Source organism: Ambystoma mexicanum, chromosome 10 (genome assembly GCF_040938575.1).
Source record: "Ambystoma mexicanum isolate Mex_15411 chromosome 10, UKY_AmexF1_1, whole genome shotgun sequence".
In the NCBI taxonomy this organism is placed as follows: Eukaryota; Metazoa; Chordata; class Amphibia; order Caudata; family Ambystomatidae; genus Ambystoma; species Ambystoma mexicanum.
The window spans coordinates 1,698,733,020-1,698,755,488 of NC_090932.1; the positions used below are offsets into that span (position 1 = coordinate 1,698,733,020).

Consider the following 22,469-nt stretch of genomic DNA (forward strand, 5'->3'; position numbering starts at 1 on the left):
GCCTCCATAGGGTGTCTCACCTGCTAGTTCCCGGGGATCGATCTCTCTCAGGTGGCCAGGGCAAGGCCATCACCTTTGGATCTAGACCCTGGGGGTTAGGCAACCAATGGTGAGACAAGGTATTCCCCCACTATTTAGTTTATCCAACCCATCCTATGTTTTTAGATAGTCCAAGGTCCCAACTCCCCCCATGCAAAGACTGGGCTGAGGAACAAGGGTGACAGAGAGTAACAACAACATTAACCTTCACACATTGTACTGGACATGTCCCGCTAATCGGGTTAGGCAAAGTCAGGTACCTGATACCAATTGGCTCTCCTCACACGAATAAAAGGCAGAACCCCAAGACACATTCTGAGCAAGGTGGAACACGAGTACGAGCAGGGCTTACGGGACAAAGGCAAACTTGCTGGAGCAGAGTGACAGACCAAGGGACAAGAGTAGTGGGTCAAAAACTCAGTTCCCTACTGGAAGTTGTTGCTTCAGACAGGCCACGAAAGACATGTGGAGAATGCTAGATCCCACAAGTGAAGACTGCCTTGTGTTTCAAGGACGCCAACAACCCTCCCTGGTGAACGGCAGAGTTGGGGAGGCGAGGCCAAGCCTGTGGTGCTAACAATGACTCGGGAATTGCAACATCAAGAAAAGAATCAATCACCCGGTGAGTTGGCAAGCGACTTAAAAGACCGGTCTGTTAGAGTTTGAAGAAGCAATATTATAATCGCAAGTAATGGCTCCACGTGTGTGAATGAGATGCGAGAAAAGGCAGACCTGTGAATGGACTTTGAAATAAAAGACAGCTGATAAAATCAGCGATGCTAAGTAATGGAGTGGTCTGGTGAATAAGCCCACTCAAAAGTGTCAGTGAAAAGTATAGTGTTTGAAGCGGTAAAGCGAATGAACAGCAGACGTGACATAAAGAAGTTTAACTCCTAGAGAAGGGGAAGGTGAAAGTTGAACTGTAAACTTTGAGTCAAAGGGGTCCTGCAGTGGTTTGTAAAGAAAGCCACGCACATTCGAAAGGCTTCAACCTCCGAAAGTGGCTTTGCCTGACGGGGAGACCCGAAATAATTAGGTTTTGTTAGCATAGTTCATTTTGATTTGACACACTCCACTAGGACTGCATTATTTATTATTTGATGGTCGAGACTACTCCCATCTTAATTATAGGGCAAATACGTTTCTCCAACCTCAACAATTTCAATAAAGGTTTTAAAAACTGTACCCATTGTCTCAGTGTCATACTTGTGATACCATGCCTTCCCTACAGAAGATGGGCATGTACTAGCAGAAGCCTCCATTCAGAGCAATGTGTTGCCGGGAAGATGGGCATGCACTGGCAGATGAAGCCTGCATTCAGAGCAATGTGTTGCTGGGAACGTGGGCTTGCACTGGCAGATGAAGCCTCCGCATGCACTGGCAGATGAAGCCTGCATTCAGAGCAATGTGTTGCAGGGAAGATGGGCATGCACTGTCAGATGAAGCCTGCATTCAGAGCAATGTGTTGCTGGGAAGATGGCATGCACTGGCAGATGAAGCCTCCATTCAGAGCAATGTGTTGCTGGGAACGTGGGCATGCACTGGCAGATGAAGCCTTCGCATGCACTGGCAGATGAAGCCTGCATTCAGAGCAATTTGTTGCCTGGAACGTGGGCATGCACTGGCAGATGAAGCCTGCATTCAGAGCAATGTGTTGCCGGGAAGATGGGCATGCACTGGCAGATGAAGCCTGCATTCAGAGCAATGTGTTGCTGGGAACGTGGGCATGCACTGGCAGATGAAGCCTCCGCATGCACTGGCAGATGAAGCCTTCATTCAGAGCAATGTGTTGCTGGGAAGATGGCATGCACTGGCAGATGAAGCCTCCATTCAGAGCAATGTGTTGCTGGGAACGTGGGTTTGCACTGGCAGATGAAGCCTGCATTCAGAGCAATGTGTTGCCGGGAAGATGGGCATGCACTGGCAGATGAAGCCTGCATTCAGAGCAATGTGTTGCCGGGATGACGGTCATGCACTGGCAGATAAAGCCTGCATTCAGAGCAATGTGTTGCTGGGAACGTGGGCTTGCACTGGCAGATGAAGCCTCCGCATGCACTGGCAGATGAAGCCTGCATTCAGAGCAATGTGTTGGCGGGAAGATGGGCATGCACTGGCAGATGAAGCCTCCGCATGCACTGGCAGAGGAAGCCTCCATTCAGAGCAATTTGTTGCCGGGAACGTGAGCATGCACTGGCAGATGAAGCCTGCATTCAGAGCAATTTGTTGCCGGGAACGTGATCATGCACTGGCAGATGAAGCCTGCATTCAGAGCAATTTGTTGCCGGGAACATGAGCATGCACTGGCAGATGAAGCCTGCATTCAGAGCAATGTGTTGCCGGGAAGATGGGCATGCACTGGCAGATGGAGCCTCCATTCAGAGCAATTTGTTGCTGGGAATATGGTCATGCGCTGGCAGATGAAGCCTCCATTCAGAGCAATGTCTTGCTGGGAAGATGGCCATGCATTGGCAGATGAAGCCTGCATTCAGAGCAATGTGTTGCTGGGAACGTGGGCATGCACTGGCAGATGAAGCCTGCATTCAGAGCAATGTGTTGCTGGGAAGATGGGTATGCACTGGCAGATGAAGCCTGCATTCAGAGCAATGTGTTGCTGGGAACGCGGGCTTGCACTGGCAGATGAAGCCTCTGCATGCACTGGCAGATGAAGCCTGCATTCAGAGCAATGTGTTGCCGGGATGACGGCCATGCACTGGCAAATGAAGCCTGCATTCAGAGCAATGTGTTGCTGGGAACATGGGCTTGCACTGGCAGATGAAGCCTCTGCATGCACTGGCAGATGAAGCCTGCATCCAGAGCAATGTGTTGCTGGGAAGATGGCATGCACTGGCAGATGAAGCCTCCGCATGCACTGGCAGATGAAGCCTCCATTCAGAGCAATGTGTTGCTGGGAACGTGGGTTTGCACTGGCAGATGAAGCCTGCATTCAGAGCAATGTGTTGCCGGGAAGATGGGCATGCACTGGCAGATGAAGCCTGCATTCAGAGCAATGTGTTGCCGGGATGACGGTCATGCACTGGCAGATAAAGCCTGCATTCAGAGCAATGTGTTGCTGGGAACGTGGGCTTGCACTGGCAGATGAAGCCTCCGCATGCACTGGCAGATGAAGCCTGCATTCAGAGCAATGTGTTGCCGGGAAGATGGGCATGCACTGGCAGATGAAGCCTCCGCATGCACTGGCAGAGGAAGCCTCCATTCAGAGCAATTTGTTGCCGGGAACGTGAGCATGCACTGGCAGATGAAGCCTGCATTCAGAGCAATTTGTTGCCGGGAACGTGATCATGCACTGGCAGATGAAGCCTGCATTCAGAGCAATTTGTTGCCGGGAACATGAGCATGCACTGGCAGATGAAGCCTGCATTCAGAGCAATGTGTTGCCGGGAAGATGGGCATGCACTGGCAGATGGAGCCTCCATTCAGAGCAATTTGTTGCTGGGAATATGGTCATGCGCTGGCAGATGAAGCCTCCATTCAGAGCAATGTCTTGCTGGGAAGATGGCCATGCATTGGCAGATGAAGCCTGCATTCAGAGCAATGTGTTGCTGGGAACGTGGGCATGCACTGGCAGATGAAGCCTGCATTCAGAGCAATGTGTTGCTGGGAAGATGGGTATGCACTGGCAGATGAAGCCTGCATTCAGAGCAATGTGTTGCTGGGAACGCGGGCTTGCACTGGCAGATGAAGCCTCTGCATGCACTGGCAGATGAAGCCTGCATTCAGAGCAATGTGTTGCCGGGATGACGGCCATGCACTGGCAAATGAAGCCTCCGCATGCACTGGCAGAGGAAGCCTCCATTCAGAGCAATGTGTTGCTGGGAAGATGGCATGCACTGGCAGATGAAGCCTCCATTCAGAGCAATTTGGTTGTACCACCAGCTGCGGATGTTAATTGATGCTTGTGATGTATTGAGTTATGAACTTTAAAAAGGGTTTATGGGCTCATTTTGAAATATTTGAAAAGTTCACTCACATGTAATTTAGTGTGCATTTGGGGGTGTATGTATGTTCGTTCTGTGCGAAGTGTAGATGACTATTAATCGTGTGGGCATTTTCTGCAGGCCTGCAACCTTTGTCGTGGTGCACTTAGCACAGCCTAGAAAGCCTTGTGGTGTAAAAACGAGTATTTTGAGATCACGTTTAACCGTAATCCACACAGAAGTAGTTCTGGCAAAAAGGGGGAAGGGAGATTCCGCCATTCGACTGTGTGGAATGTGTAGAATTCCCGAAGAAGAGTCTATTGAGCATCTACTCAAGGTCTGCAAGGGTACCTGATGAAAGATGTGGCTTTGACTCCAAACATTATATTCCAGAAACCTTCTGGAATAGGATGATTTCTGGACACGCGCAGGGTCTGACAAGGTTTTAGAAACATGTAATATTGTCTTCTAAACAGCCACACAGGTTTCCTCTAGTTCTAGTTCTCTCCGTCTTTTTTTGTTGGTAATTCTTTGATTAGAAAGTATATGATTATGATTTAAGTGAGCAATTTGGGGAGAAGTGTGAGAGAAGTGATCCTTATTGAATCTGATCACATTTTAGATTGGAATGTGGAATTTGTTTTTTAAGAAATTTTAATTGCTTCTTATTAATGTTTCCTGTCTTGTTTTTTCCTTTTATTCTGGTTTTCGTTTAGTCGTATTTTTTTTTTTCATTTTTCCTTTTTCTTTTTATTTTTTTTACTGCTGTTTTAATGATTGTTTAATTTTAATCGCTTCATTTTCATTTTTTTTTCTCTTTGGTTGAATTTGAAGTTTTATTTTATTTATTTTTATTGATTTGCATTTATAAAGCGCACAGAGCTGCCCTGATGCATTGTGTCACTGTTACAGAAGGCTTGAACTTAACATAGGTGGGATGTAACACTCAGCAGCAATAGTACAATGACAGAGTAAGAGACAATGAGGTTATACGTTGCTGTGGTTACAGTGCAAGCATAACTCTGGATGTTGGCTTAGAAACATAAGCGGAATGGAAGGGTTTTTGTGAAAGGTGGTGTATGATTTTTCATTCCTTAGTGAGGTTGGCAGGACGTTCCAGTTTTTGGGTGTGAGGTGTTGTAAGCTGGATCCTCCAGCTCTAGTTCTTTTGAACGTGGGAACATAGATCTGGTTGGCGCGTTGTGCTCTGGTAGGTCTGATCGAGGCGTTGAGGGTGATTCTATCAGAGAAATAGGGTGGGGCATCTAATGTGAGGCACCTATGAGTGATGGCCATGGCTTTAAAGAGTATGCGTTCCTTTAGCGGTAGCCAATGGGCATTTTTCCTGGCTTGAGAGATGTGTTCCCTTTTGGGAATAGTCAGCGCTGCCCGGAGCGCGTTATTTTGTGTGATTTGGACTTTTTTTATGTTGTTGACAGAGGTGCCTTGGAAAAAGGCATTACAGTAGTCCAATTTGGTACCTATTGTAGTGGCAGTTTTTGGTGGAGAGGAAAGGCTTGACTGCGTTGATCACCTTGGTGGTGAGCGCTGAGGAGGAGGCTATGGCGTTGACCTGGCGGGACATGGATAGTGAGGCATCTAGGTGAACCCCTAGGGTTTTGACAGTCTTGGAAACTGTGATGATGGAGTTATCGATGTAAAAGTATTTATATTGTGGGCGGAGTTTGAGAGTTTCGCTGGTCCCTACTATGAGGATCTCGATTTTATCCCCATTTAGTCAGAGGCCGTTGGCAGCCATCCAGGTTTGGATGGCTGTGTAGATTTTGGTTAGGGCTGTCACATCTTCTTCATAGGTCCCTGTTAGTGGGAGTAGTACCTGCGTGTCGTCCGCGTAGTTGGTATACGCTATGTTGCGACAGTCGAGGTCATTGAAGAGTGGAAGGGTAAATATATTGTAGGGTGTAGGGGCGGTGCAGGAGCCCTGCGGGGCTCCGCAGTGGATGATAGTAGGGGTTGCCGAGGCAGTGCCTGAAAAGACCGTCATGAGTCTACCTTTTAGAAACGAGGCCACCCAGGCGATAGCATCTGGGGAGAAGTGTGCTTCATTTTTTAGGTGCATCCTTAGGATATCATGGTTGACAAGGTCAAAGGCGGCGGACAGATCCAGTAGGAGAAGCAATGCTGGTTTGCCTTTGTCCATTATGTCCCTAAGTTGTATTTTTAAGTCGAGTAGGGCTGACTCAGTCCCGTGACCTGGTCGGAAGCCTGACTGTCTTTTACATAGGATCTTGTTGTTTTCAAGATATTCCTGGATTTGTGTGTAGGCAACTTTATCCAGAATCTTGAGCAGGAACGGCACAGTGGTGATGGGCCTATAGTTTTTTTTTTTTAACTTCTTTTTATTGGTTTTACAACATAACATAACCCCCTTTCTTCCCTCTTCCCTCTTCCTCCCCCTTCCCTCTCCCCAAAGGCAGCCGCAGTGTGTTTATGGTCCGATGCCTCTTCGGGCCTGGCTCAAACAGATGTCGAGTTTATAGTGGGGGGCCGGTCTCTTGGCGACCTCCCTTCTTTCCCCGGGAGTTTCCTCTGCTTTCGTCCATGTGTGTATTCGCTGGCCTTTCCAGGTAGGATTGCATTGTTCAGTGTGTGCGTTGGTCCTGATCTCGTCTCCTTCTTCCCATTTCTTCCCTTTCTCTAAGTTATGTGGTGCCCCGTCGGCGTGGGCGGGCCAATTTCTTAATTTCCTGAGTCGCTTGGGTCGTCCGTGTCATCCCTGCTTCTGCTGCCAAACAGGTCCTGCACCAGAGAGTTCCATGCCAGTAGTCTGGTCCCACTGTTGCTCTCCCCCTTTTGCGTGGCTCTCGCCCAGACTGCTGTCTCTGCTATTGCCCATTTTTGTAGGTCGGCCCACCAGCCCTCCCTCGAGGGGCCTTCGCTCTTGTTCCATGCCATCGCTATGCGGCGCTTCGCTAATATTGTCATCAAGTCTTTCATTTTTGCCACATGTGACATCTGCCGGTGCCCCCTTGGGAACAGGCCCAATAAATATGTTGCTGGCGATCTTGCCGGCATATGTATATCTGCTGTCAGCGCCTTTTCTTTCACCATATTCCAGAAGTCTGTTATCTGCGGGCATGACCAGAACATGTGCACCATGTCGGCTTGTTCGTCTCCGCAGCGCGGGCAGCACCGGGTCTGTCCGTCTCCCATCCTCGACATTCTCTTGGGAGTTAGGTATGCTCTATGCACTATGTAGATTTGCAGTTGTCTAAACCTGGCGTTCCTGGACACCTTTTTTGTGTACGTGAGGACTTTGTTCCATTCCTCATCTTCGAAGGGTTGTTGTAGTTCTTCCTCCCATTTCGTTCGTGCTTTTAATGTCTTTTTGTTGGTGTATCCCAGTAGTTGCTCGTAGAGTCTGGACACAGTGTGTCCTCCCTCGGAAACATCATACCATGCATCTAGTTCTCCTTCGGTGTCCTCAGGCTCCGGCATGGTGTTCCACCTCTCCTTTATTGTCCGAACTAGGCTATTGTACAGGATGAATTGGCCCCTGTGTACATCTTGTTCATCCATCAGGGTCTGGAATTCAACCCATTGTCCGTCACGCCACAGGTCCCCTACTTGTGCTACTCCTCTGTCCTCCCATTGTGCTCTATACGTGGCCAGGCTGGCCACTCGGGTGTCTACCAGCCCCGCCAGTGGGATATGTCTTGAGCAGGGGTCTCGTATGCCTTGTGTCTTCCAGGCTCTTTTCCATAGTGTCCGGTCTAGTTGGGCTATATTGGGTAGGTCTTTGGCTTGGGCGGCTTTTATCCATAGCAGTTCTCTCAGGTGGTATCTCCGGAGTGTTGGTCCCATAAGTATTGTGTCTATCGAGGTCTCTTCACCCAGCCATCTCACCACAAATTGGAGTTGTGCTGCCAAGTAGTAGTATTCAAAATCTGGGAGTTTAATGCCCCCCCATTCGTAGCTTCTTTGTAGTGTGTCTAGTGCCACCTTGTTTCTCCCCCCTCCCCACAGGAAGGTTCTCGCCATGGTGTGTAGGTGTTTGAAGAAGGACCTTGGTATGTTATATGGGATGTTTGTAAAGTAATATAAGAGTCGGGGTAGGACCGTCATTTTTAGCAGTGCCGCCCGGCCTATCATGCCCAACGGCAACGTCTGCCAGAATTTCATGGCGTTTTCGATTTTGTCTAGGGCTACTTGTGTGTTACCTGCATGTGTTTCCATGGTGTCGTGGTAAATGTCCACTCCCAGGTATTTGAAGGTGTTCGGGGCCCATGTGATACCTAAGTGCGGCAATTGATCCGTCGGTATTGCGCGTAGGCCTGCCAGGGGAAACAGTAAGGATTTTTCCCTGTTGACCACTATTCCGGACAGCCTACCAAACGCGCGCAGCGCCTCCAGCAAGTCCTGCAGGTGGGTGCGTGGATTCTGTATGTAGAGGAGTATATCGTCTGCGTATATGGATATCTGGTGTATTTCCCCATCTATCTCTATGCCCATTTCCTTGTAGTGCATTCTTAGGAATACTGCGAACGGCTCCAGGGCCAAAATATATAACATTGGGGACAGGGGGCATCCCTGTTTTGTGCCTCGCTCTATGCTCCATTCCCTAGAGACTTGTCTACCCGTCTTGACTCTTGCTCTCGGGTCCTTGTATAGTAGTTCTATCCATCGTGTAAACCCTCGTCCGATCCCGTAATGGGTGAGCGTTTCCAGGAGCCAGTCCCATCCCACTGAGTCGAATGCTTTAATTGCATCTAGTGAGGCTACGGCACACTCCCCTCCCTCTTGGTTCGTTTTTTCTATAACATAATGGAGTCTGCGTAGGTTCCAGGACGTGTTTCGTTCTGGCACGTACCCTGTCTGGTCTGTGTGGATCAGGGTGGGTAGCACTCTTTTAAGGCGGTTAGCTAATGCCGCCGTCAGGATCTTAGAGTCCTGGTTTATTAGGGAGATCGGTCTGTAGGAGCCGCATTCGAAGGGCGGCTTACCTGGTTTAAGGATCGGGATTATTATAGATTCTGACATGCTATTCGGGAGTCTTCCTTTCTCATATGCTTCTTCTAGTGTTTCTAGCAGTCTCGGGGCTATGTCGTTTTTGTATTGTTTATAAAATTCCCCCGGGAGCCCATCTGGCCCCGGAGATTTCCCTGTCGGCAGCTGGGCGATCACGTCTGTTAGTTCCTCTACAGTGAGAGGGGCGTCTAACATTTGGGCCTGTTCCTCCGTCAATTGTGGGAGTCTGATTTCCGCGAGGGCTTCCTCTAGGTCCCCTTCTTCCGCCTCCCGGACCCTGGAGTATAAGTCCTCGTAAAATTGCGAGAACACCTCGTTTATTCCCTCTTGGGATCTAATCACCTCTCCCTGTCTATTTTGAATTTCATTAATCGGCTCCCGCCTAGTTTCCTGTTTGGTTAGCCAGGCCAGGAGCCTGCCAGGCTTGTCCCCCTCAGCATGTAGTTTCTGTATATATTTCCCATAGTCGAGCCGCCCTAATCTTTCCCAGGTCTCCGCACACTGTTGTCGCAGGGTGGTGAGGTTCTCTCGTTCCGCCCCTTTCTGCCCCACTTGTCCTTCGGCCTTCTCGATTTTCTTTTCTAGCTCATCTAGTTGTGCTAGGGTTTCTCGCCTGAGACCTCCCATTTTCCCCATCGCCTCACCTCTGACTACCACCTTAAAGGCCTCCCAGACCGTTCCTGTGCTTTCCACACTACCCACATTATGTTCGAAATAGTCTTCTATTACGTTTTGGATGTGTTCCTGGAAGCCTACGTCCGATAATGCCTCTGCCCTTAATCTCCACGTGGGTATAGGGGCTCTCCTGTGTGTGTGCGCCCATGTGATTCTCAGGGGGGCGTGGTCAGATAGGGTTCGCGCGTGTATGTGTGCCTCAGTAAATTCCCCTAGTGTCTCCTTGCCCGTAAACAGGTAGTCTATCCGTGTGAATGTCCCATGTGGGGCACTATAGTGCGTGTATCCCCTCTCTTCCCCATGTACCTTCCTCCAGATGTCTTCGAGGTCGAGTTGGTCTAGTGTCTGTCGTAGTGCTCTCGCTGGTGGCGCCGCTCTCTTGTACTTATTGTCCGACCTGTCCAGCCGGGGGTCCAATGTACAATTGTGATCGCCTGCCCAGATCATCGTTGCATTCCTGTACGGGGCCAGCCGGGACGGAAGCGTCCTGAAGAAGGCCGTGGCGTCATGGTTGGGAGCATAGGTATTCACCAGGCATATCTCCCGATTTTCTAGCATCCCGTGGACTACCAGGATTCTGCCTTCCACGTCTTTTTCCTGGTTGATGAGCTGGAATGGGACACCCGGGGCGACCCAGGTTATTACTCCCCTTGCGTAATTAGAATATGTTGCACTATACATCTGACCTCCCCATTTTTTCTTTATTTTAGCTTGTTTTTCGGCCGTCAGGTGCGTTTCCTGCAACAATGCAATGTGGGTCCTGGTTTTGTTCAACCAGGTATAAATTCTCAGCCTCTTGACATATGCATTCATCCCTCTGACGTTCCACGTGACAATCCTCAGGTCATCTCGGTCCTTGTGGGGATTAGCGCTCGCGGTCTGTTTTTTCCCATGGGCCCGCTCAGTGTCCTATTCTCTTGGTTTGCTCTTGTCGGGGATTTGTGTCCCTTTCTCTGGCTGTTGAGTTTTGAATCGTCTATTCGTCCGCTTTCTCGGGTTGGTTCTCTTGCTGTTGGCTGCACTCTGTTGTGGACGGTCTTACCTTGTGCTTTCCACCAGCTCTTTGTTTGTGGGTGCTGCTCCCTGAATTTGCTTTTCATGCCGATTCTTTGTGTGTGACAACTGTTGTTTCCTTTTCTGCTCTTCTTCTTTCCTTGCGGGCTTAGCCTTAACTTTCGAACTATTATAACTATTAACCTAAATAACATCAACAAACGCCCAGCCTCCCCCCATCTGCTCGGGCTCCACCGCTCTCCAGGTGCCGCGTCTTCCTCCTCGGGCATGCCTGTCGCGGCGTAGTGTCTTGAAACTGACACTATAGACTTTGTTTTTACTGGGGTTTCTCTGTGGGTCTTGGCGGTTCCACTTCCCCGAGTCTTGTGCTCCCTTTGTAAGTCTCTTTACTGTAGGCTTTTCAACTTGGAGGCTGTCGGTTTCCCCATTTCGTTATTTCCCGGTAGGGTGTCTCTACCGCCTTGTTCCCGTAGTGTTGGATTCGCATGTCATGTTCAGTTCTAGTCCCTGTTTTGCCGGGGGGGGTTTCTGTTTCGCTCATTTCTCTCTGCTAACTGCGGAATCCCTCGTTGGTTCATCCACTCCTGGGCGTCGGTCGTTGTCTCGAAGATCTGTGTCTTTCCGTCATGCAGTATTTTTAGTTTGGCTGGGTACAGCAGCATGAATTTCACCCCTGCCGCTCGAAGGCGCTCTTTGGTCTGCCAGAACTGGGCTCTCTGTCTTTGTACGAGAACCGTATAGTCTGGATATATTGTTATCCTGGCCCCGTTTCTTGTTATGTTCCCTCCTTCTCTTGAGAAAGTCAGGATTTTTTCCCTGTCCTTGAAGTTCATGATTTTTGCTATCATTGGTCTTGGTGGTGCTCCTGGGCGCGGTTTCCTAGTTAGCGCCCGGTGTGCCCTCTCTACTACGAAGCCTTGGGACAGGGTCTCAGCTCCCACTTCTTGGATCAGGAGGTTCTCTATGTAGTTCGTGGGGTCTCTACCTTCCTCCCCCTCTGGCAGCCCCACTATGCGTACGTTGTTGCGCCGGGCCCTGCCTTCTGCGTCTTCAGCTCTGCGTTCTAGTATATTGATTCTCTCCAGTGCCTCCGACATTTGTGTTCGCGAGGTGGTTACTTCCACTGAGTTGCTCTGTACTTGTTGTTCTACTGTTGTCATCCTCTCCGCCAGGTTCCTCGTATCTTGTCTGAGGAGTCCTACATCCACCATCACTGCGTCCAGTTTGCCTTCTATCGACGTCTTTAACGCCCCTATGGCTTCTAATATGCTGCCTTCCACTTGCCTGATCTCTCCTTGCGTGGCGTATGGCTCCGGCGTAGCTTTCTCCCCTGCCTCCGGTTGCTGGTCATCACTTTTGCGGGCAAATGTCTCCATGACTGTTTGTCTTCCTCTGCCGCTTTTTGGCTTGTCTGGCATGCTGGTACCTGCTACTCTTGGCTTGCAGTTAGGTCCTGCTTGGTCAGGGTCTGTTTGCGCTTCGGTGAGTTCTTACACGGTCCTCGCACTCACTTTCGCACTTTCCTGCGTGTGTTGGCTTTTAGTGAGCGTCTTCCTTCTGTTTCTTTTCCCCCGTTGTCCGTTTGCCGTGTCTCTCTGTAGTGTTCTCTTCCCGCACGCCTGTGGGTACTTGCAGTCTGTGTTTAGCGTGGGGCGGCTCTTCCCCTAGTCTCTGCCTTTGTTCTGGTGTTATGGCGGGGGGTCCATCGTGTCGGGTGGATTTGTGGCTCGTAGTTACTGTTGAGGTACTGCCTCGTGAGTTATGTTCTCTCACCCGCTTACTAGTGGTCTTTGGGGCAGCCGATTGGGCCGGGGTCTGGGTCTGTGTGTATTTTTTTTTTTTCCCCCACACCTCGTTATGTCGGTGGCTACCTCTCTCTTCTGTGCTGTCCTTGTTGGGCCTCTGCTCCCCTCGCAGGCTCCGCAGTCTGTCTCTTGTTTCCCCGGTCTTCGATCTGATGACTCGGCGCTGCCTCACCTCTCAGGATCTCTCGCTGCTCTGCCGGGTCTCCGCTGCTGCTGCTCACCTCCGCGTCGGCAGGGGAGGGCTCTTCTTCGGTCCGATCTGTGGGCCGCCTCTCATTCATGGGTCGCGACGTTTTTACCTTCTCCAGTTCGGTGCCACGCGATTTCTTGCAGTGCTCGGGCTCCTCCTTCGCCTGCTGCCGTCGGTACCTTGTCCTTCCGCCGCTCGGGGTGGTGCTCCGGTCCTGCTCGGGCCGGGTGTTGGTCCGCTGTCTCCCTCGGCTCCGCTCTGTACCGGCAGGGAAGGGCTCTTTTCGGTCTGGTCTGTAGACCGCCTCTCGTCCTCCGCTGCCTCGCCTCTTGGGATCTCTCGTTGCTCTGCTGGATCTCCGCTGCTGTAGTTCACCTCCACGTCTGCAGGGAAGGGCTCTTCTTCGGTCCGGTCTGTGAGCCGTCTTACGTTCTCCACTGCCTCGCCTCTCGGGTTCCCTCGTCGCTCTGCTGGGTCTCCGCTGCTGCTGCACACCTCCGCGTCGGCAGGGGAGGGCTCTTCTTCGGTCCGGTCTGTGGGCCGCCTCCCGTTCTTCACTACCTCGCCCCTCGGGCTCACCTCCGCGTCGGCAGGGAAGGGCTCTTCTTCGGTCCGGTCTGTGAGCCGTCTTACGTTCTCCACTGCCTCGCCTCTCGGGTTCCCTCGTCACTCTGCTGGGTCTCCGCTGCTGCTGCACACCTCCACGTCGGCAGGGAAGGGCTCTTCTTCGGTCCGGTCTGTGAGCCGTCTTACGTTCTCCACTGCCTCGCCTCTCGGGTTCCCTCGTCGCTCTGCTGGGTCTCCGCTGCTGCTGCACACCTCCGCGTCGACAGGGGAGGGCTCTTCTTCGGTCCGGTCTGTGGGCCGCCTCCCGTTCTTCACTACCTCGCCCCTCGGGCTCACCTCCGCGTCGGCAGGGAAGGGCTCTTCTTCGGTCCGGTCTGTGGGCTGCCTCACGTTCTCCACTGCCTCGCCTTTCGGGATCCCTCGTTGCTCTGCTGGGTCTCCGTTGCTGTTGCTCACCTCCGCGTCGGCAGGGAAGGGCTCTCCTTCAGTCCGATCTATGGGCCGCCTCCTGTTCTTGAGCCACGCCGTCTTTACCTTCTCCGGTTCGGTACCGCGTTGCTGCGTGCAATGTTGTCTCGGGTTCTTCCTCCACCTGCTGCGGTTGCTGCCTCGTGTTTCCGCCGCTCTGGTGGTACTCCGGTCCTGCCTGGGCTGGATGTTGGCCGGCTATCTCACCCGGCACCGCTCTTCTCCTTCGGTCTTTCTTCATGTGTTGGGACGCGGGTCGCTATTTCAGCGTTGTGCGCCCGCCATTTTGTTGGTGATGCCGCGCGTCTCTCCCTCTTCCCGTTTTCACTCTTCCGACCTCCGTTTTTCCTCGGGTCTTCTCCCGTGTGTGCCTTGGGTCTTCCGGTGCCTTTTCCTGGCGTTTGTTCGGTTTTCTATGCTGTATTTTCGCCTTTCTCAGGATCGTTAGTCGGATCTAGTGGGAGCCTCTCGGAGTCTGCTCACGCTTGCATGGCCGCCAAACCACGCCCCGTGATGGGCCTATAGTTATTAGCAACTTCTGGGTCAAGAGTAGGTTTTTTTTTTTAAGAAGGGGGCGTACCCAGGCTTCTTTTAGACTATCTGGAACTGTGTTGGCGTTGAAGGAAGCGTTAATGAAGGATTTGAGAAAGGGGGTGAGTGTTTTGGTGCAGTATTTAATGAGACTGGCTGGACAGGGGTCTCCTTTGAAATTGGATGGTTTGATCCTGTTCATTATCTCAGTGACTTCTTGTTCTGTTACTTCCCTGAATTTGAAAGGGGTTATGGGGGCTTTGGTGGGATGGGGCAATGGGCAGGAGGTGGGCGGGTGGACGGAGGTGGTGGTAGGTTCAAGATGTTGTGATAGGTTTTTGTGGTGCTCCTTGATTTTAGCTTGTAAGAGTTAGATTTTGGTCAATAGGGCAGATTGTATGGAGTTACACCAGGTTTGGTCTTTATCAATATCTTGTGATTTGGTAGCTGGTGTGGTGAGTTCTTTGAAGATGGTGAAGAGTTCTTTGGATTTGGAGCTTGCGTTAGCAATTCTTTCATTGTAGGAGGCTGACTTGGCTATGATTATGGACTTTTTATATTTAGAGGTGATTAATTTGTAGGGGGATAGTGTGGCTGGGGATGGTGCTTTCTGCCAGGAGTTCAATGCTTTTCTTTTCTGAGAGCGGAGTTAAGTTCCGAGGAGAACCAGGTGTTTGAGTGTTTCACTGTTTTGGCTTTCTTATTCTGTAAAGGGGCGATGGTGTCTATGGCAGAGCTTATGGTGCTCTTATAGATGTCTGCAAGCTCTGACGGGTTGGAGTATTTAAGGTCAGTTGTGGGGGTGCTGAGGTGTGGTGTGATCTTGTCTTTGGTAAGATTTCTGGCGCATCTTGCCAGGGCTGGGGGGATGGGGTTTGGCTTTTTGGTCTTAGATGCGGCTGGGATAAAGAAGTGAATGAGGTGGTGGTCTGACCAAGGAATCTGGGTGATGGAGCTTATGTCTATGTGGCAGTTGTGGTCGGCAACCCAATCAAGGATGCAGCCTTTGTTATGTGTGGGTGAGGTTATCTTTTGGTCAAAGCCTAGTTCTTTTAGGGCTAATGAGAGGGATTTGGCTGGCTTGTCCTTTTTGTCGTTGTAGCCTAGGTTAAGGTCACCTAGAAGGATGCTTTTGGAGGTGAGTTTAAGGTTTTCTGTTAGGGATGTAGGTGGTTCTCATGGAACTCCGATAGTGGGCCAGGTGGGCGGTAGACGAGGTTGATGGTGATGGTGGAGTTGGGGGGGGGGAGAGGGCGATTTTTGTAGCGAGGGATGTGTGGTATCACCCAGGTTGGATGGAATGTGTCTGGTCTTTCAGGATGAGTGCTATCCCACCTCCTACTGAGGAGAGGCGGTCTTGCCTGATGATGGAGTAGCCCTGTGGGATGGCAAGGTTGAGGGCTGGCCCTGCGGCGCTGTGTAGCCAGGTCTCGGTGATGGCTAGAATGTCAAGGTCCAGGTTGATAAGGAGTCCGTGAATTTCCGTGGCATGAGCAGGGATGGATCTAGCATTTGAGGGCACACTGTAGGGTCCGGGATGAGGAGGGGGTGGTGTTGTGAGGTTGGGTTGGGGTGCGCCAGGACTGGCGTGGGTAAGGATGGATTGGCCGAGAGGGTGGGCGTTTCTGTGGTTGTGGCTGAGATGGGTGATGGTCGGGTGTCTGGAGCGGAGTCCCAGGAGCTGGTTCCTGATGTTAGTGGGTCTAGTGTATGATGTTATGGTGGGTGGAGGATGGGTAGCTGTGATGCAGCTTTTAGTGAAGGACGGTAGAAAGTAAGTGGGGGGAATGTTGGAGAGGAAGATGAGAGGGTTGGATGGTGGGCTGGTTGCTTGCGGGTGACTCATGGTGAGCAGAGATAGAGGGCTGTGATTGGATGGCAATGCAGCTGGATAATGGAGGTGGCGGTCCGGAGGGGTGCAGCTAGGTGCAAGACTTGGCAATCAAGGCCATACAGTCAGGAGCAAAGTGCAACAAGCGCTGGCAGTGGGGTGCAGCTGGATGCAACACTCGGGAGTCAATGCAGCACAGGCGGGCTCAAAGTGCAGTTGTCAAGAGGGGTTAGGGTAGCAACTGTTGCCCAGGCACTATTAGTGTTGCATATGGGTAGGCTAAGAATGCATGAAGCTAATAACATAATAATGAGCATCAGATTTGATTCAATGTGGACAAATGAAATTATGGTGTTCCGATGCACCGAAAAGAGCCTGGTGGTGCTCCGGTGTGCTTGGCACAGGAGCTGGGTGATGCTTTCAGCCACCCTTGGCAGAGTCACGTCTTGCACCGTTGACCTGTTTGGGCTTGCTCTCCACATCACTGCTTGGAGGATGCTATCTAATGCTGGTGTTTGTGCTTCAGTTCCAGTTGCCTGCGGCCTGGCTGACCATGTTCGACGCAGTCCTCATCATCATCCTCATTCCCCTGAAGGATAAACTGGTGGACCCGCTTCTGAAGAAGAAAGGCCTGCTGCTCTCGTCTCTCAAGAGGATCGCCGTCGGCATGTTCTTCGTCATGTGCTCTGCCTTCGCTGCTGGTAAGGCCCGTGTCCTCGTTCTATAGCGCCTGTGCTTTTGCCTTGGGGCTGCCTGCCGTGAGGGGTTACTCTGAGACACTGTTATGAGTTTCATCCTACATAAAACATTGTTAAATCATTCAGATCAGTTTTGTAAACTCAACTGGAGTTATGTCTGTGGTGCACAGAAGAGAAACCTTTCACAGTGGGGGTAAGCGGGTGAAGCACCTTGTGGTATTATGAATGACTGCCAGAGCGTTGTTGAGGGTGGACATTCTAAAAGCAAGTCTGTGTAGGCAGGAACAGTGTGGCTCTGGAGGCTAGAGCCGTGTTTATGCCTCTGGAAAGATTCCACAAACTGAACCATCTAATGCAGTGCAGGGAGACGGCATGGATACCCTTCAGAAGTCACTCCAGCGGTGCAGGGAGACGGCATGGATACCCTTCAGAAGCCAGTCCAGCGGTGCAGGGAGACGGCATGGATACCCTTCAGAAGTCACTCCAGCGGTGCAGGGAGACGGCATGGATACCCTTCATAAGTAAGTCCAGCAGTGCAGGGAGATGGCATGGATACTGTTCATAAGTAAGTCCAGCAGTGCAGGGAGATGGCATGGATACTGTTCAGAAGTCAGTCCAGCAGTGCAGGGAGACGGCATGGATACTCTTCAGAAGCCAGTCTAGCATTGCAGGGAGACGCATGGTTACCCTTCAGAAGTCAGTCCAGCGGTGCAGGGAGACGGCATGGATACTCTTCAGAAGCCAGTCTAGCATTGCAGGGAGACGCATGGTTACCCTTCAGAAGTCAGTCCAGCAGTGCAGGGAGACGGCATGGATACTGTTCAGAAGTCAGTCCAGCGGTGCAGGGAGACGGCATGGATACTGTTCAGAAGTCAGTACAGCAGTGCAGGGAGACGGCATGGATACCGTTCAGAAGTCAGTCCAGCGGTGCAGGCAGACGGCATGGATACCGTTCAGAAGTCAGTCCAGCGGTGCAGGCAGACGGCATGGATACCGTTCAGAAGTCAGTCCAGCGGTGCAGGGAGACGGCATGGATACCGTTCAGAAGCCAGTCCAGCGGTGCAGGGAGACGGCATGGTTACTCTTCAGAAGCCAGTCCAGCATTGCAGGGAGACGGCATGGATACTGTTCAGAAGTCAGTCCAGCGGTACAGGGAGACGGCATGGATACTGTTCAGAAGTCAGTACAGCAGTGCAGGGAGACGGCATGGATACCGTTCAGAAGTCAGTCCAGCGGTGCAGGCAGACGGTATGGATACTCTTCAGAAGCCAGTCCAGCATTGCAGGGAGACGGCATGGATACCCTTCATAAGTAAGTCCAGCAGTGCAGGGAGACTGCATTGATACTGTTCAGAAGTCAGTACAGCAGTGCAGGGAGACGGCATGGATACTGTTCAGAAGTCAGTCCAGCGGTGCAGGCAGACGGCATGGATACTGTTCAGAAGTCAGTTCAGCGGTGCAGGGAGACGGCATGGATACCGTTCAGAAGTCAGTCCAGCGGTGCAGGGAGACGGCATGGATACCGTTCAGAAGTCAGTCCAGCGGTGCAGGGAGACGGCATGGATACCGTTCAGCAGTCAGTCCAGCTGTGCAGGGAGACGGCATGGATACCGTTCAGAAGTCAGTCCAGCATTGCAGGGAGACGGCATGGATACTCTTCATAAGTAAGTCCAGCAGTGCAGGGAGACGGCATGGATACTGTTCAGAAGTCAGTCCAGCGGTGCAGGGAGACGGCATGGATACTGTTCAGAAGTCAGTACAGCAGTGCAGGCAGATGGCATGGATACCGTTCAGAAGTCAGTCCAGCGGTGCAGAGAGACGGCATGGATACCGTTCAGAAGTCAGTCCAGCGGTGCAGGGAGACGGCATGGATACAGTTCAGAAGTCAGTCCAGCGGTGCAGGGAGACGGCATGGATACCGTTCAGAAGTCAGCCCAGCAGTGCCTCGCCATGTTTCCGCAGGACGGTAAGAAGAGTGGTGCTGGTCCATTACGAGGATGTGCTTCTGTGGGTTGGGGAATTTCCCATAGGTGTAGGGGCACCCTTTTGAGTTTAGGGCCTTGCTCTGTGAAACCTCTATCACTGCTGATAACTTTCAGGGCAGGGCTTATTTGTCCTGGTAATCTGTGGAGAAAAGGCCTGTCATGTTTTCTGCAATGGGTCATGGTATCTGGAACATGGTCGACACAAGTGGGTAGTTGAGGTTGCAGGCTGTCGAGCTGGCTTGGCCTGGTATGTTCTGGGGCGCCGGCCTGGCAGCTATTTGGAAGCTGGTGTACAGCCCTTTCTCCTAGACCAGCCTAGCATTTGTTATGGAGCTGCTACCAACAGGATGATTCTTGCAAGCAATGCATCAGCGCCACTTTCAGAGCACTCTCAATTGATGGTTTTGTTTTAGATATTTGTGAAGTGCATACTGTCTTTGTAATGGCTCCGTAGTGGGTTGGAAGGCCCTTTCGGAAGACAGTAGTGTGTGCAAACATGAAAATAAAAGAGCTTTTCGTTGCATGTGAACAGTAATTGGAATTGAGTTTCTATTTAGTTACTGGATGTCTGTTTGGCTGTCTTCTCAGCAAAGTACAGAAACAGTGCTGGCCAGTTTCATGGCGTTTCCTGAAAGATGCTTCTCTTTCACCTATCTGGAGGGTGGGCTTGGATATGTGTTCCCTGGAATCACCAGGGTGTAGGGTACCAGACTGTAAAGGTTTTCATTGGGGTTGGGAACTCTGGCAAAGCGCAGCACATGGTAGAATGTTCTATCTCACCACCTTGCGGTGTGGCAGCATGTTGTTGCCATGTTTCCTTTGGTATTTTAATCCTGGCATGCAGGTATAGTTACCTATGTACCTTCTAGTTTACATAGTTTTTGGATTACTAACTCCTCCTGGTACCTCTGCCCCGGCCTCCTTATGGGCCGTGCTGGGACTGTTGATAGCTTTGGCCGCCATTACCCTTGGCTGATTTGTCACCTGCAGGTCCATGCTTGGTCTTCTTACTGGCCTCCTGCCGCGACCATCAGTGTCCTCCCTCCCCTGGCTTATTTATGTTTGCAGGGAAGAGCCCCCATCCCACGCCTTCACTTCACAGCCAGTATTCAATTTCTTGTCTTTTTCTTATTATAGTCTTTCTTTTCTATTACTTTTTTCTGTCCTCTATAAAGTTTGTCACACAAGTCATTGTGTACCGTTTATACCAATAACCAGTGAAAAAGCCTGCGTAAACGGGCTAATGTGCGTATAGGAAGACATTTTCAGAGTGCAAATATATTCTGTGGTAAATTTTAACATTTATGTTAATAGAAAAAAATGTAAATTATCTTGTAGCCTTTTACGTAGAGGAGTAGTAAACTCAAAGTAAATCTCACAGAATCCGTCGAAAGTTCAACATAGGCCAATTGCTGTATCTGCTCCTCATTGTCTTCGATTCCATTTATGGGCTTTGGACTCAAATATATAATGCTGAGGGATGTCGGAGTAATACAATGCACGTGCCGCATGATCCAAAGTAGACATCAGATCATACAATAAAGTGAAGTAAAAGTTTAAAACGCGCATAAGAATATTGATATAATACCAAGATATATTGCAATTAATAATTATATAATACAAAAGTACATTGGAATCATTTTTTATTTTGTTAGGTAAATAGTGCTTAACTTGAAGAAGGCTGTTAAAGTTGCATCTCTGTCTTGGGCCTTTTCTGACGCTAATTGTATGTTAAGGTTATGTTGTGATGTGCTGAGGTAAAGTGCATTGCAGTAATCTAACTTTGAGGGTATAAAGAAGAGAATGAAGCATTCAGGTTATTCAGGTTAGCCGGTGAGCCTAGAAGGAGCAGCTCTGTCTTTCCATCATTAATACAGAGTCCGTGCTTCGCATCCAGGCTTGTATGATGGTGTAGATGTTGTTAAGAGTCTCACTGTCTGCAGTGTAGTCGCCGATGATGAGGATGAGTATCTGTCATCAGCGTAATTCGTGTAGGTGACACCCAGGTAATCAAGTTCATAAAAAAGGGGCTTGGTGACTACATTGTAGAGAGTGGGGGACCCGCAAGATCCCGGTGGCACACCGCAAGTGACGGGGGTTGGTAAGGCAGAAGCAGACAGTGCAGAGACCCTCATAGATCTGTTGTTAAGGAAGGACTTAATCCAAGCATTGGCTTGGTCTGAGAAGTTTGCAGCAGCAGACAAATGTTTGCATAATATTTTAGTGTCTACCAGATCAAAAGCTGCTGAGAGGTCGAGTAAGAGGAGCAGAGCTATTTTGCCTTTGTCTTTCAGTGTCTGGATTTGGTTCTTAAGGTCGATGAGGGCAGTTTTGGTTCCATGCCTAGGTCTGAAGCCGGATTATATCATGCCTAGAAGGTTGTTCGTTTCCAGATATTGTATCTGCAGGTACTCAGCGCGGTCCAAGTATTTTTAAAAGAAATGTGACCGTCGTAATGGGTCTATAGTTAGCCGGGTTGTTTGGGACAAAAGAAGGTTTTTTTTAACGGCTGGAGAACCCACTCATCTTGCAGGTTGTTTGGTACTGTGTTAGATTTAAATGAGGCATTGATAACAGATGTAATGAATGGGGCTACTTCCTTGGCAGCTTGCTTGATGAGGAGAGCAGGACATGGATCGCCTTAACAGTTCGAAGGTTTAGGTTTCTGAATGATAGTTTCCACCTCTTTAATAGAAAGTGGGGAGAAATTAAATTGCGGTTGAGTTCGGAGCAGTCACTGCTCTGGATGAGGGATTTCTTCATTATTATTTTATTTTGTAGCATGGAGATTTTATCTTGGAGTGCGTTTTGTCTCTTAGTGCACCATTGGGTGTCTTTAATGCATGTGTCTGCAGGCAGAGCAGGTGATTCTATCTCCTTCAGTATATTGAAAAGATTCTTGGTGTTGGACTCTGCTTTGGCTATACGATCATTAGAGTTGTATTTCTTGGCTTGGATTATGGCTATTTTGTAGTTAAAGGAGGCTGGGGAAAAGTTGGCTTTCTTTGCTGCAATGGGCGTGTTTTTCCATAGTGACTCAGACGTTCTCTTGATTTTCCCAAGTGATTTGAGATGGGGACTGTACCATGTATTGAGGTGGATGCGTGGTTTGGATTTGCATAGTTTCATGGGCGCTAGTGTATTGATCGCTTTGAGAATGGTGTGATTGTATAGGTCGACTAGTACGGTCGGGTCTGAAGATGATGTGGTAGAGTTGGTGATTGACTGTAGTAGTTGGTTGAGTTTGTCAAGTGTTAGATTAAGTTTGTTCCTAGTCATCGTGACTGGTGCTTGAGTCGTTTGTGGGGTAGGTGAAACGGTTTCATTTATGTTGAACCGGATGGGATGATGGTCGGTCCAAGCTCAGGTGGTGTTAGAGAGGGTCTCAATATTACAATTAAGGTCAGCTATCCAAACGAGGATTCAGCCTTTATTCTGAGTGGGAGTCAAAATACAGTGGGAAAAGCCTAGTTCGGACAAAGTGTCCTTCAAGGCGTAGGCTCTTTGATCATTAGGGTCATGTAGACCTAGATTAAGATCGCCCAATATGATGTGTGATTTATTTTTGGAATTCGATGATAATAGGTGTGAGATGTCGTTTTCAAATGAGGTAGTTGGACCTGGTGGGTGATAAACGAGGTGCAGAGTAATGGTGGTGGTAGGTTATGTGGAGACTTTGACACAAAAGTTCAGCTGAGGAAATGGGAAGATTAGTAATTTTTATGAAGCCTATTGATGTTTTG

General features: G+C 50.1%; 1 protein-coding gene across 2 annotated transcripts in view; it reads left to right on the forward strand.

The window, feature by feature from the left end:
• Positions 1–22,469, forward strand: part of SLC15A4 (solute carrier family 15 member 4) — a 492,322-nt gene that overhangs the window by 250,375 nt on the left and 219,478 nt on the right. For both annotated transcript variants that reach the window (XM_069620125.1, XM_069620124.1), the window contains exon 5: positions 16,571–16,745. In XM_069620125.1, the coding sequence (XP_069476226.1) occupies positions 16,571–16,745 (175 nt within the window). The remainder of the gene's footprint in view (positions 1–16,570; positions 16,746–22,469) is intronic.